At 52.4% G+C, this 14,367-nt stretch overlaps 1 protein-coding gene across 8 annotated transcripts in view; it reads left to right on the forward strand.

Moving 5' to 3' along the window:
• The window catches only part of SIPA1L3 (signal induced proliferation associated 1 like 3), a 222,849-nt gene that overhangs the window by 153,373 nt on the left and 55,109 nt on the right, over positions 1–14,367 (forward strand). For all 8 annotated transcript variants that reach the window (XR_003524109.2, XM_027618206.2, XM_027618207.2 and 5 more), the window contains 2 exons: positions 1,877–2,453; positions 8,222–8,496. Coding sequence is in view for 7 of the 8 variants with exons in the window: in XM_027618206.2 (XP_027474007.2) it covers positions 1,877–2,453; positions 8,222–8,496 (852 nt within the window). In the remaining variant the exon portion in view is untranslated. The remainder of the gene's footprint in view (positions 1–1,876; positions 2,454–8,221; positions 8,497–14,367) is intronic.

Here is a 14,367-nt window from a genome sequence, read left to right on the forward strand (position 1 = left end):
TGTGGGGGGCTGGGAGTCCTAACCTGAACAAGCTTTACACCATGTTTGGGTTTCCTGGCATATGTTTTAGTCAGGAATCTCGTTACTTAAAAATTACTTTACAGTCGGGAGGGAAGCATTAGGAAATCGCTCCTAACGCCATGCTCGCAAGGTGACATCTTCGTGGAGGATGAATACAGTGCTCTTTAAGAACTCCTAGCAAGTCAGCTTCTCACTCAGAGACGACTCATACTGGTTTTAATCATCATCACAGAAACAGCATAGCTCCAGGAGGCTCCACCACCCATTTAAACGTCTTCCGGTGAGAGTCACGTTCCCCTGCCCCTGGGTGAGGACTCTGGAAGGGGCCATAGTCTCTCTGCCTGACTTTGGAAATCGGCTGCCCTACAGTCACTGAGTCTCAACTCGATCAGTCAGTGGAAAGACATATCCGAGATATTCATCCAATCTTCACATTTGACTTACCAGCGAATCTTCTCCCACCTCCCAGCTCAGGGCTGCTTCCCGCTGGAGGCCTCAGTGGTTGGGGAGCCTGCTTACCTCTCCTCTGTTCCTCCACATTCCACTTCAGCTAACTGCTGATTTCTGACCTGTCCAGCATTAGAGCCCCAGGAGGAAATGGGAGGCAGGCAAGTGTCACTGGACTGGGAACACAGCTGACCGCATGCTCCCTGGGCTCTGGGGGGGCTCCCAGCCCACCCTCCTGATCTCCTGGGCAGGGGACCAACTGACCCCAGGCTCCTCCCGGCTGTCGGTCACCTCGGGCACCTGCTGCTGGCGAGGGTGGGTGCAGACATGATGGGGCTCACCGCCAGCTTTCTCCAAAGGTGTTCCTCCCCATAGGCGCCTCTCTGTGGTTTGCGTGAGGGATGAAGGGGCTCACTGGTTTGGCAGATCATTTCCTTTTTACTTTCTCACTCAGTGGCTATTCGTTTCTGTCACAGCGGCACCTCAGTCATAACTGCAGTAAGAAGGGTCTCTTCTAACTTCTCGTTACAATGAATTTTCAGAATAAGCTATGTAGAGATGATTCACACGGTATGTTAAGTAATGTTACACAGATGTGTGAAAGAAGCAAATCATAGGGTCCTGGGATCGAGTCCCACATCGGGCTCCCTGCCTGGCGGGGAATCTGCTTCCCCCTCTGCCCCTCCCCCTGCTTGTGTGCTCGCTCTGGCTCTCTCTCAAATAAATAAAATCTTTTAAAAAAATCACATAAATGTCCCACATCAGTTAGGTGTTCCCACAGTAACGCTGCTTAACAACCACCCCAAAATTCAGGGGCTCATAGGCGTTAGCATTTTCTCTCTGGCCCACACGTCTGCAGGTCGGCTGAGGTCTGGCTGGCCTTGGCTCCGGGTCTGCTCCAGGTGTCCCTCCTCCTTCTGGGACCCCTGGGGCATGTCCATCTCATGGAGATGGCATGAGCACAGGAGGCAAGCCCGCCTCCCCACCTACCGCATTTCGTGCCTTGCTTGAAAGCCATTGGCCAAATCAAGCTACATGACCAGGCCCAGGATCGGTGGGGTGGGCATGTACCCATCCTCAAAGGTGGAGAGGGAGGAGTGAATTTTTGCCGAACTGTAATATACCAAATAGTTTATACGTATGTAAAGTGAGAGTAGGTCAAATGGAACAATGCTAGGAAAGTTATTCTTGGAACGTCAGTGGACGTTCTAACATCTGCTGTCCAGGAAGTAAACGTGCATGCATGTGCCCTAAGACTGTCTCGTTTCCAGTCTAGTTGGCCAGCAACTTACTAGACAGATGTAGATTTCCATTCTTAAAAACCACACTCCAATTTCTGATCGCATATTTTCTTTCTAAAGGGAGTCTTAAGTGCTTTTCTTTTTACCGTCTATTTCTCCCTTCTCAGTATGGCTGTGACCCGATCCAAAGATGCTCCTCCTTTTGGTCCCCCGGTCCCCAGTGGAACCACATTCCGCAAGTCTGATGTCTTCAGAGACTTCTTGTTGGCCAAGGTGATTAATGCTGAGAACGCTGCGCACAAGTCAGACAAATTCCACACCATGGCCACCAGGACCCGCCAGGAGTACCTCAAGGACCTGGCTGAAAACTGTGTCTCTAACACACCCATTGACTCCACTGGCAAGTTCAACCTCATCTCCCTGACCTCCAAGAAGAAAGAGAAGACAAAAGCGCGGGCAGGCGCTGAGCAGCATAGCGCAGGGGCCATCGCCTGGAGGGTGGCGGCTCAGGACTATGCCCAGGGCATAGAAATCGACTGCATCTTGGGGATTTCCAACGAGTTTGTGGTGCTCTTGGACCTGCGCACCAAGGAGGTGGTGTTCAACTGCTACTGCGGGGATGTCATTGGCTGGACCCCAGACTCCTCGACGCTCAAAATCTTCTACGGGCGAGGGGACCACATCTTCCTGCAGGCCACAGAGGGCTCTGTGGAGGACATAAGGGAGATCGTCCAGAGACTAAAGGTAAGGGAAAGAGCTCCTCAATGGTGCAGCTCTTCTGTGGTTTGGCCGAGGCCTCAGGGAACCTCCCCCTCCCCGGCCCCGGCCCCATCAGTCAGGCCAGAATACTAATTGGCCACGAGGGAGTCAGAATTGCCACTTCCACACTAGGGGGTCTCGTGGGCCCTGCAGCCTGGGTTCTTTCTGGGGACAGTTCAGGCCAGGGATCCAAGGCTGTCCATGAGGATCACCTTGGGGAGACAAAACATAGATTTGTTTACTCTGCGTCTTGATAGAAAATATAAGTTTATGCTTATGTTCGAAATGTAAGGGTACTTCCTGGAAGAATTAAAATAGGATGAAAAGCTTCCAGGCCATTAAAGGATAGGGCATAAACGGGGCGGCGGGGGGGGGGCAATATACCAAGAAAGCATGGTGAAAGAAACGGACAGTTACATGACAGGAGTAATTCCAGATCCGTAATCATAATAAATGCAAATGGTTTAACTCTCTCTATTAAAAAACAAAGATTCAGTCTGGGTAAATTCTTACCGTAAGCTCCTGATAGGCAGCTCAGGTTGAGTGTTGGCCAAACCAAGAGTGACAGATTGGTTGTAGGTGACAGCTTGGTAGGTGGTGGCCTGAAACGTTGTACTGAGAAGTACTCAGGCCACGTGTGAGCCTCGTGGGAAGGAATGGTGTTGTTGGCAATGGGCTCCCAGGGGGTTTTACAGAAGGCCACATCATGTGTGTCAAATAGGGAAGGGAGCCTGACACAAGACACGGGTTGTAGAGTCACAAGGCCTGGCTTTGGGTCTTGGCACTGCCACTGGCCATCTGTGTGACCTTGAGCCAAGTCCATAACTGCCGTGTGAGTGGCGGTTTTCAGATGTCCCCATCTGAAAAATGGGAAGAAAAATTACCCTACGTCATGTGAAAGTTTTAAGGATTGGATGAGTTATGTTTCCCAGAAAAGCTTGCCTGACTCAGCGGGCTGTGACCTCCAGATGCCAGCATGTTCACCTTTCTGGGCCTTTGCACGCTCTCATTAAGTTCAAGTTGGGTTGATGGAGCCCTGCTCTTGGCTTCCCTGACCCCACATTTCATGCTCGGTGTTAGACAGCAACATGGATGTGAGGTCCGAGAACCAGGGCCTCCATCTGTTTTGTTCACTTGCTTATGTCCTCTGCATAAAACAAGGCTGGCACATAGTAGGTGCCCAGTAAATACTGATTAGGTGGTTAGTTGAATGAGTTTAATTGAACCCTGCCTGTGTGTGGATAAGGAGCGTGCATGCACAAGCTCGCGGTCGTCAGCCCCACGGAGCGTAGGTACTGTTCTTATCCCCCACTTGACAGGATGTGGAGATTGAGGCTCAGAGAGGTACAGACTCTCACAGAAGGTCATGCAGCCAGCAGGGGGCAGACTGGGATCTGAATCCAGGTTTTCCTGACCCTGAAACCCATTTGTGCCCCACCTCGAGACTGGTAGCTAACTGCTAGCTTGGCATCTCCACCCCGGTGTCTCGGAACCCTGAAACTCTGTCAGAGAGCAGACTCCTGGTTTTCCTCCCCTGCCCCACAGCGTTTTCCTGTCTTCGGAACGGTCAATTCCGTCGCTCCGTTTGTTGAGGTCGGAAGCCTTGGCATCAGCCCCACTGTTCTCCTCTCACTCCCACATGCCATCTGGCGGCACCACCTCCGGCGGGCAGACTCCAGCTACCCTTCCCCTTCCATAGCCTCCCCCGGCCTCTCCTGGACTCTGCAGTCACCTTCTCGCTGGTCTCCCTCACCTCCACCCTTGCTTCCTTATGGTCTCTCCTGAGTAAGGCAGCCCGAGGGATCTGATCCCATCACTGCTCTGCCCCAAACTCTCTGCCCTCTCTAGATGGAAGCCAGAGTCCTTGCAGTGGCTTCTGAGACCCTGTGTGACTGGCTCCCTGTTGGTCTCTCCACTCTGGGTACACAGACCTTCGCTGCTTCCTGAGTGTGCCAGGCGGGCATCCAACCTCAGGGCCTTTGCACTGCCCGTGCCCTCTCGCCGGAGCACTTTTCCTGATCCTCCTGTGGCTCACATCCTCCTCTCCTTTGGTCACATGTCACCTTGTCAGGGAGGCATCATTATGTAAAATTGCAGTCCCCCCAACTTGGCCCTGAGCATATTCCACCCACTTACCCTGCTTTAATTTTCTCCATAGCACTTACACCATATGAAGCATATTTATGTATTTGTTGTTTGCCACTGTGTCCTCAGCACTGAGGTTGGAATGCAGCACACAGTTGGCGAACTTGTACTGCATGCCTGGCTACATACTTCCCTGTAGTAATAGCAAAAGCAAACATCTACGGGAGGCTGTCAGACCCTGCCCAGCACCTTGCACAACTTTGCACTTTTTTCTTCCCCAAAGCCCAGTGAAAGAGATGCCCTTCTCATCCCTACTTCACAGATGAGGAATCTGGGACCCAGAGAGTTAAGTGCCTGGGTTCTTAAGCATAAGAGTATTCTTCCTCCCAAAATCCTGACAACAGCTCGCTTTTCTTGAGCAGTGACCATGCCGGGCAACGTGCCAGGTGACATGTTTTACCCACATCCTCTCTGTGCCGCTCCGTCCCACGCCCACCCCCGACCCTACTGTCAGCACAGCATTTTACAGCCCGTCAGCACAGCTCCCCTCACAATCTCCATGCCCCAGAGCCCACTGAGGATCCAGGTGGCCAGGAAGTGATGATGTAAGCCATCTTCTGTGAAGGGACGAACCCATCATACACAACTCAGGAGAGCAAGTCTGCTTCGCCAAGTCCTCCAGGGCAAGGCATCCACGCCATCCCCAGCAGAGCTAGGATTCAAACATCCTTCATTTGTTAAGTCAGCAAGTATTATTACATGCCTCTGTCTGAGCTGGGCAGTGCTGGGACACAGCAGCGACCATGATGGGCCCCGGCCACCCTCTTGGGGCTCCCGTCAGAGGCAGAAATTGAACAAGGAGTTACAAGTGCCAAGAGGTTAAAGAGGGAGTATTGAAGATGCCAGGGGAACCTATCATGGGGAGAGGTCTCAGAGCCACAGGTCGGATGCAGCCCCCAGACCTAGTCAGTTAATTACTAAAGCTTGACCTTTGGAAGATTTCACGTGAGGGTAGCTCTCCGGGGGTTCTGGCTATACTGGGCATATGTTTGCACAGGGCGGTGGGCAGCTGAAGCAAGGCAATTGGTGCCCCCTTTCAATGCGGGCACAAGTGTACTATTTGGCCACGGTCCCACCCGCGTACTTCTCAGTTACAGTACCCACCAAGTACCCCAGCTTGTGAGCCCGGGCCAGGGGGGGTCCCCGAGGAAACAACTTTTAAACTGAGATGAGAGCAAAAAGTCAGAATCATCATGGTGCAGAATGAGGGGGAAAGAAACAAGGGGGGCAGTGGGGAATGTGGCATGGAGGCTAGAAGCAAGAGTTAAAAAGTCAGGTCGGTACAGGTCTTAACGTCTGTAAAATAAGCAAATCAGTTGTACCTGCCTCACCAGTGAGATACTGGTGAAATTAGCCCTGTGAAGGGTTTAGTGCACTGAGAGAGAAACTTGACAGAAACGTCCGATGTGTCCGTGCCCGTGACCAACGAGGCCACACCAGCCCTGGAAGTGGGGGGGCGTGGGGAGGGCCCAACCGTCCCCGGAGGCCACAGCGGGCCTGCTGACTACCGTCCATCCTCCATTCCTCCCCTCCTGCTTTTGGTAGTAAGACCTCCCACAGCACAACAGACGTGGATGTTTTTATTACATCTATTGAGATGATCGTATGATTCACATCTTTTCTCTTATTGATGCAATGCATCACATTATTTGATTTGCAAATATTGAAACACCCTTGCAACCCAGGATTAAATCCCACTTGAAATTGGTGAATGCGGACACATGGGACATTTCTTTGTCACCCACAGCCAGATTCTTCGGACACAAGGGTGACCACTTCAGGGGGGAGGATTTGGACTCCCAAAACAGAAGTAATGGGCTAGAATGGAGCCAGTCACAAGTTTCTCTCTCAGTACACTAAACACTAGGCTTTCCTTTCCAAGCAGTTTAAACTTTTTAATTGTGGACAATGTCAGACAGCCACAAAAGTAGAAGGACTCCATCTAGCAAACTCCCAGGCTGTCACTGGTTCCCTCAGCTGTCAGCCAGCCCATGGCCGGTCTTGCTTCTTCCTTCCCTCCCCTCCCTTTCCCCCAATTATTTTGAAACAAATCCGGGACATCCTATGGTTTCATCTGTACACATTTCAGTATTTATCGCAAAAACACAGACCGTTCAGAAAGCAACTGTTTTGTCATTATCATACACCGAGCAATCATAGTAATTCTTAATCGTCACGTGAACAAGTTGGGCAGTGAAAGCAGCTGCTGGGTCCCGCTCCAGAATTCTGGAGGGCAGGATAGGAAAGGATGCAGAGGGTCACAGCGCATGCCAGTGAGTAAGGATAAGTACTGTTCTGTGGAGTGGTGCCGGCTCCCACGTGTGCCGCCCACCGTGCAGACGTCCAGACCCTCGTCTAGCTCAGATGTGGTTACGTCCTCAGGTGAGTGCTTCCCCATCCACGCTCTCATTTCCGGCTGCCTACGCCCAGCAGTGTGCTTGGTTTGGGCTCCAAGGAATGTGTGTGTAAACGGACGCGTGAATGCGTAGAGTGGTTTGTGACCTAAAATTTCCTCACGGGCGTAGTGATGAGAGAAGGGCCAAAGCCCCTGCTATGATGGGTGCGTCGGCAGCAGCGTCTCTAGCCACGGGATGGCTTCCCACCTGCAATTTCAACTATTGCACATTCTCTTTCCTTAAAGCAGTTTCCGGAGAGCGCAGACCAGACCAATCTCGATGTAACTTGTTCAGTAGCCATGGCTGTGGCTCGTTACGTTAATCCTTGTCTCCCAAGAAGAGGAGGGAATTCCTAAGGACACACTGAGGGACCGGGGTTCTCTTCGGGGGGTCCTCTTATCCATAGTAACACGTGATCGTGGCAACAGTCACACATACACATGAAGCAGGGAGTGAATCAGAAGCAAGGCCTGGTGTGGTCTGGTCAGCTCCAGACTGGAAGACGGTCTGAGGAGGAGACTGGGGAGGGGGTTGTGCCTCTAAGAATGATGCCATTAAGTAAAGAATAGGGCGCAAGCCCTCAGCCAGGGAAGATCCCAGGGTCTCTGGTCTGCTGCTTCTCCGGCCTACTTTGGTTAGAGTCATCGGATCAAGATAAAATATTAGTGGCTTAAAATAACAAAGATTTATCTGTTGCTCACACTCCATGTCCAAGCTTAGGTTCAGCAGGGGTCTCTGCTCCACGTTGTTCTCACTCTGGGACCCCAGCTGACCACAAACAGCCACTCTCTGGAACAATCGCAGTAGCTGTGGCAGAGGGGAAAGGCCTACGGAGGGTCTTGCCCTGGCAATTAAATGCCCCACCCTGGATGACATGACAGTTCCACTCACAACTCATTCACCAAAACAAGTCCCAGAGCCCACCCCCCACAAGGGGGCCAAGAAGTATAATCCCACTATCTGGGGAAGGGGAAGGCCAGGGGCATTTGGAGAACATGGCTCATGACTCCCGCCACTGTCTCTCCCAGCTAAGAAGCCACATGGTTGCATATCCTTGTTTCTTCAGAAGTCAAGAGCCCAGGCTGGGACTGGCTGGGTGTTTACACCTATATCCTGGCATCACGTGGGAGGGGTGGGGGTCAGCAGGGTCTTTGGCCCCGAAGGGGGGAAAATCTGTGCAGCGGTCATCCAGAGCTTGCCTGTTGCCTACAGGTCATGACCAATGGCTGGGAGACGGTGGACATGACCCTGCGGCGGAACGGGCTCGGGCAGCTGGGCTTCCACGTGAAGTACGACGGGACGGTGGCCGAGGTGGAGGACTACGGGTTTGCCTGGCAAGCTGGCCTCCGACAAGGCAGCCGACTGGTGGAGATCTGCAAGGTAGCCGTGGTCACACTGACCCACGATCAGATGATAGACCTCCTGCGCACCTCTGTCACCGTCAAGGTGGTCATCATCCCACCTTTCGACGACGGCACGCCCCGGAGGTAAGGGCATCTGCCCTGCAAGGTGGGATCCGGGTGAGGGGGTGGTAGCTTCCAGAGCGCTGTCACCCAAGACCCTTTTTCAGCAGGAAGAATGGTGACAGGGGGAGAGTCGACATCTGTCAAACACCTACCGTGTGCCACTTACGGTTGAAGCTTTCCAAATGAGCACTGTCCCATTTCATGTCCAAAATAGTCCCGTGAGGTGGGCACCCTCATCAGTCCCATTTTCTAGATGATGCACACAGCATTAAAAGTAACTTGCCCCGAGGACACACCGCACTTGATCCATTTCTTCAGCATGTATTTATTGCACCTCCAGCAAGGTGCGAGCTCCATTCGAAGTGCTGGGGAGACAGCAGGGATGAAATGGAGTGAGTGCCTTGCTCCCTTGGAGTTTGTGTTCTAGAGGCAGGGACAGGCAGTAATGAGGTTTAAGAAGAAAATAAAGCAGGCTGGGTAAAGGGCCTGCAGCGTGGTGGGAGAGCCGCTCACGGGTCAGGGAAGGCTGCTGGGCAGAGGCAGCCATGTGATCTTGTCCAGGCCAGGGCGTCCCCGACAGTCTGCAGAGTCTCCCAAGTGTGAGTGTGTGTGGCACGTCCATCCATGCAGCAGAGACCATTGTGGCTGGAACAGGGGTGAGAGGTGGGGCAACCTTCGGGGGAGCTTACGGACACAGTGACAGACTTGGGTTTTACTCCATACACAGTGGGAAGACGTTGTCTTGTTGTTTTTTTTTTCTTGTTTTTTTTTAAGGTTTTATTTATTTATTTGACAGAGACACAGTGAGAGAGGGAACACAAGCAGGGGGAGCGGGAGAGGGAGAAGCAGGCTTCCCACTGAGCAGGGAGCCCGATGCGGGGCTCGATCCCAGGACCCTGGGATCGTGACCTGAACCGAAGGCAGATGCTTAATGACTGAGCCACCTAGGCGCCCCTGTCTTGTTTTTTTAACGGAACATTTCAAGCATATCAAAAGTGTACCAAGCCCCGTTTCAACACACAGCCAATTTTTTGTTTTCGTTTTTTTTTTTTTTTCAAGTTCTGTACCTCCCTCCCTCCCTTGGATTATTTGAAGCAGTCCCAGTGATTAGAATATATCTCTACCCAATAAGAACCTCTAAAAAATTATGTTTATAGTGAAAAATTTTACCAGTAAGTATCAAGTACCCATCTGTGTTTACCTTTCTACTGTATCAGAGAGATCTTTGTTAAAAAGAATTGTTTTGTTAATCAGGCTCCTCCTGTTGTATTTGGTTGATGGGTCTCTTCAGGCTCTTTTAATCTATAAGCTTCCCCTACCACTTTTTTTCCGCCCTTGGAATTTATTTTGGGAAGAAACCCAGGTCACTTATCCTTTGTTTCCCACTTCCTGCATTTAGCTGCTTGCATCCCCTTGGTGTCCTTTACCCTGTTCCTCTAGCACATGAATTTCCTATACGCTGGAGTTTGATGTAGAAGCCTGATCCAGTTCTGGTTAAATTTCTTCTGGTAACGACACTTCCCAGGTGTGTCTGTCACAGTCACGAGGCACCACATGTCTGGTTGCCACCATGAGTGACCCTAAGGGCAGAGGGTTCAGATGGTGGCACTTGACCCATCATCATACACTGTCCCCCTCAACAGCCATGTGTCATTATTGCCTCAATCAGTTATTTCATCATGGGTCACAGAGTAGCGAGTACTGTTCTCAATTCCATCATTCCTTCTTCATTTATTGGCTGAAATCCTTCTAAAAAGAACGTTCCTTCAGTAACTATTTGGTTACTCTGGGGTAGAATTTACTAGATGGGGATGGCAGGGTAAATGCAGTTTTTGGAATGGTGAGTTGGTGCCCTAGCGACCTCCAGAGGTGGCCAAAGACAGAGAGAATCACTACATCCCAAGTGCCGGACACAAAGCTGCACAGAGGAGTCAGGCCTTGGCCCTCATGGAACTATTGAATGGATTAGGGAAGGCAAATGGTGAACAAGGGAATGGTGATTTCACATAGCAAAAGAGGGAGGCAGTTGAGCATCGTGAGAAGGCAGGCTCTGCAGTGAGATCACCTAGGTTTGACTCTTAGTTGTTCCTCATAGTAAACTGTGGCCCTGGGCCAGTGGCCTCATACCCTGTGCCTCAGTTTCTTCATTTGTAAAATGAGGACGGTAATAGATCCTCTCCCTAAAGATGGTGGTGAGGTTGGAGAAAAGCTTTGTAAATAAAGCAGTTAGAACAGCACTTGGCCTATAGGGGGCGCTCTAGAGACACCTGCTGTGAGATACTGGGTGTGGGGAAAGAGTGTAGCCTGACTTTGGACAGGGTCATCAGGGAAGCCCTGAAGGTGAGAAGGAGCCAGAAGAAGGGTCTTGCAGGGAGGGAATGGCATTACGAAAGTGAGGACAAAGGGCCTCGGCTTGTTGCCAGACCGCTCAGAGGGTCCGGAGCAGGGTGAGCCAAGCGGAAGGCTGACATAGGTGACACGTGATCTCACAGGGCTGGTGTGACCCTCACTTTACAGATGAAAAACTGAGGCCCCAAGGGGACCCATCCGTTGTGCAGTGTTGTACAGCTACTAAGTGGCAGACAAACCTCAGTCCAGGTTTCCTAGCTTCGCGGTGCTCAGGGGCCTCGGAAAGCCAGCGAGAGCTGTGCACATGCCCAGCTGTGCTTGCTCCACCCACCCCTTCCTGCTTGCTCAGAACTTGGCCGGGGGCAGTTCTGGGCGCGCCTAAACCCTGCAACCAAAGGTTTGGCCTTCCCTCACCCACCTCCCCAGTCTCCACTTGGGACTCCAGTCAAGCCCCAGGCGTCCTTCTCTCAGCCCTCTTATGGCGCCACGGCCCAACCACGCCCACTCCGGGCTCTGCAGGGACAAGTCAAGCCCAAGTAACTCCACAGGCCAGCTCCCCAGCAGACCCCCCTCTGCCTCACTCTGCACACACCCTCAAACCCACGCACACGACAAGCCAGGCCGCCTGTCGGACGACTCTCTGCACTGGAGGCCACAAAGACGTCCCTGGACCAGCAGGTAGGGGCCAGCGGAAACAAAAGTAAAAGTCTGCAGGCTCCCTTCTCCAGCTTTGTGGAGGCTTTGGGGAGACCAGGCCAGGGAGGGTGTGACCAGACAGACGAGCCCTGTTGCCTACCCTCATTAGGAGAAAAGCTATCATCCTACCCCCTTGGCAAGGCAGCCACTGAAACAGGATCTCCTGTTTGCAAGGGCAGGTGTGGGTTGGGACTTGCATGGTTTTTGTTGTTCTTCAAATGCAGAGGGGTCTGGCCGACCTCATTTGCAGAGCTGATCGCCCCAGCTCTGGGGTCTCTCCCAGCCTCTTGCTGGAGCCCTGGCCTCCTGGCTCAAATGTCGAAATAAGCCGTGAGTGGAGACACATGGGGACGGGCAGAGATGCTCTCCCTGCCACCAGCCAGGCTCTGCATGGTGTGCATCTAGACCCCACACCCCACACTCTTCAGACACTGAACAGTAGAGTGGATCGTCCGCACACTCCCAGGCCATCAGACGGGGGTTCTCAAGTGAGGCCCACAGCTGAGCTGGGCCAGGTAGCCGGGAGAATGTCCCACAGCCTGATGAGATGGTCATCGTGACATTGGCCGCTTGCACGGGCTAGGGGGAATGCTCTCATGTCACTTTCTCTGTCGCTTCCTGATGGGGAAGGCCATCTGGGATGCTTTTGTCCCCTTCAGTTGAACTCAGGAGCTCTGGTCAAGGGGGTTGTAAACTCCTCCCTGAGAAGGGAAATTGAAACCCCACAAGTGAGTGAGCACGAGGGGTAAGAAAGGAGTCCCCATGGCCCCCAGAAACTTGGCTGTTGGGAATTGAAGACAAGGAGGCAGTGAGGAAAAGAGGTCTGTGAGCCCCGAGGTGTCCTCTCTCAGATGTCTCCCACACCCGGCTGAGGCTAGAGCACGCTGTCTACTGCAGCATTGTTGGTTGAGACTAGAAGCAACCTAAATATCCAACCGCATTGGTATTTAGGCCCGACTGGCTGAAGTAAAGCCCAGGTCATCCATGTGATGGAATAGTATTTGATTGTTTAAAGGAAATAAAGTGAATTTGTTTGTACTGAGAGGGCCTGGTAAGAAATATCGTTAGTTGGGGGGCCAGGAGGGGGAAGCAAGATGGTATTTGGAGCTAAGTGTGCTGGCCTTTTTATTTTTTTTCTGTTTTAAATAATATTTGCATAGAAATAGTTGCATAGGATACTTTTGAAAGAATATATCAGAAACTGGAAGCTGTGGTGGCTTCTGGTAGGTGAACTCTGGGGACAGGGAAGTCCCACTTTTTGTCCCACTTTCTCAAACTCTGTCTTGTGTCGAAATCATCTCCGGCAGCTTGGTAAAATGCAGATTCCCGGGCCCCCAGCTCAAGGCGGACTCTGATTCCCGTGGGCTGAGTTGAGACCCAGGTATCTGCGTTCCTCTGCTGAGCTCTCGGGGTGGTGTGGGTGCTGCTGGTTCTCAGACCGATGGGGAAGGATCTGTTCCAGAGCCCCCAGTGGGGTGTGGTTGGACTTCAGAAGGTAGAAGGGAGACCCGGCCTCAGAGCACATGGAAACAGCAGGCAGATTGGCCACAGAATCAGCTGGAAAAGGCAACAGTACCAAGGCCCCGTTTGTTAAGCACTTGGCAGGCACCAGACTTTCTCCTAGTGCTCTAGAGCGCCTGCAGCCACTGTCTTATAAATGAGGAAACAAGTTCTGGAAGGAAATCCTTCGCCCAGGGTCATGCAGGCTGGGGTCCGAACTGGCCATCTGGCCCAGAAGCCCCGGCTCTCTACTACCCTGTGCTGCCTTCAAGATGACTGGATAATGTTTCCCTCTTGGAGATCATGCCCAGGGCTCCTGGCCAAAGGCCACGCTGTCAGTAATGGGAGAGAAGACTGGGACTCGAGAAATCTCACTGGCTCCCAAACCACTCTTCAGGGGCCCGTGTGCATGGTGGTTAAAGTTGTGGCCTTTGGAGTCAACTTACTGAATTTAAATCCAGTTTCTGCCTCTTACTGACTGTGTGACCTTGGACAGGTTACTTCTCTGTGCCTGTTTACTTCTCTCAAAAGTGCGGTTGTAGTGATCAGGATTCTGGTTCCCAACAACAGAACCAGCTCAAGCCTGGTGAAGCAAAAGACAGACTTCCCTGGCTTCTGTACCTGACAAACTAGGAGACGGAGCAAGCTTTAGACGTGGCCAGATGCAGGGACCTAGACGCCCTCACCAGGAATCTTTATCACCTGTCTCCTTTTCTACCTTGCTGTCATTCTCATGGGACAAATGTGACCCTCCCTTCTTCACAGTTTCAGCTTAGGACTCCCCAGCACAGCAGCCCCAGTGAACCAGATCTTTCCCCCATTAGTTCCAGAAACAGTTCCAGAGTTGACGCTGTCTCTGCTTGGCCGCACATGGGGCACATGACAATCCTGTGCCGATCATGGTGTCTGGGGGAGGGGGGAGGAGAGGTTTCTGATTGGCCAGGCCTGGGTGACATTCTCACATCTGCAGCCAAGAAGTGGGGTCAGCCCCACAGAGCACACAGACCTGTTCCCAGGTGATGGGGTGCAGGAGCTAAGCAGGCAAGAGCAGTGATGCCGAGATGGTCCCCCTCTCCCACCTCCACCTGGGCCTGGCATATCTATGGGTTCTGCTAGCCATTTGTATTGTTGTCATTCCTCCCATGGTCCCTGGTGACGCGTTGGCACCTACCAACCCAGAGAGATTGCCAGAAGGAGCTCTGACCCTGATAGTGCCGAAGGGCACAGCGTGTTGGGCCCAGGGGCCAGAGCACCTCCTTGGGTCGCCTTCTGAAGACTCCTCAGCAGCCGTGTCCTGAGCCCCCAGCCACCAAATCCACCACATCAGGCAGTCCTGAAAGTTCCCTG

This window comes from Zalophus californianus, chromosome 17, assembly GCF_009762305.2.
Source record: "Zalophus californianus isolate mZalCal1 chromosome 17, mZalCal1.pri.v2, whole genome shotgun sequence".
Lineage (NCBI taxonomy): Eukaryota > Metazoa > Chordata > Mammalia > Carnivora > Otariidae > Zalophus > Zalophus californianus.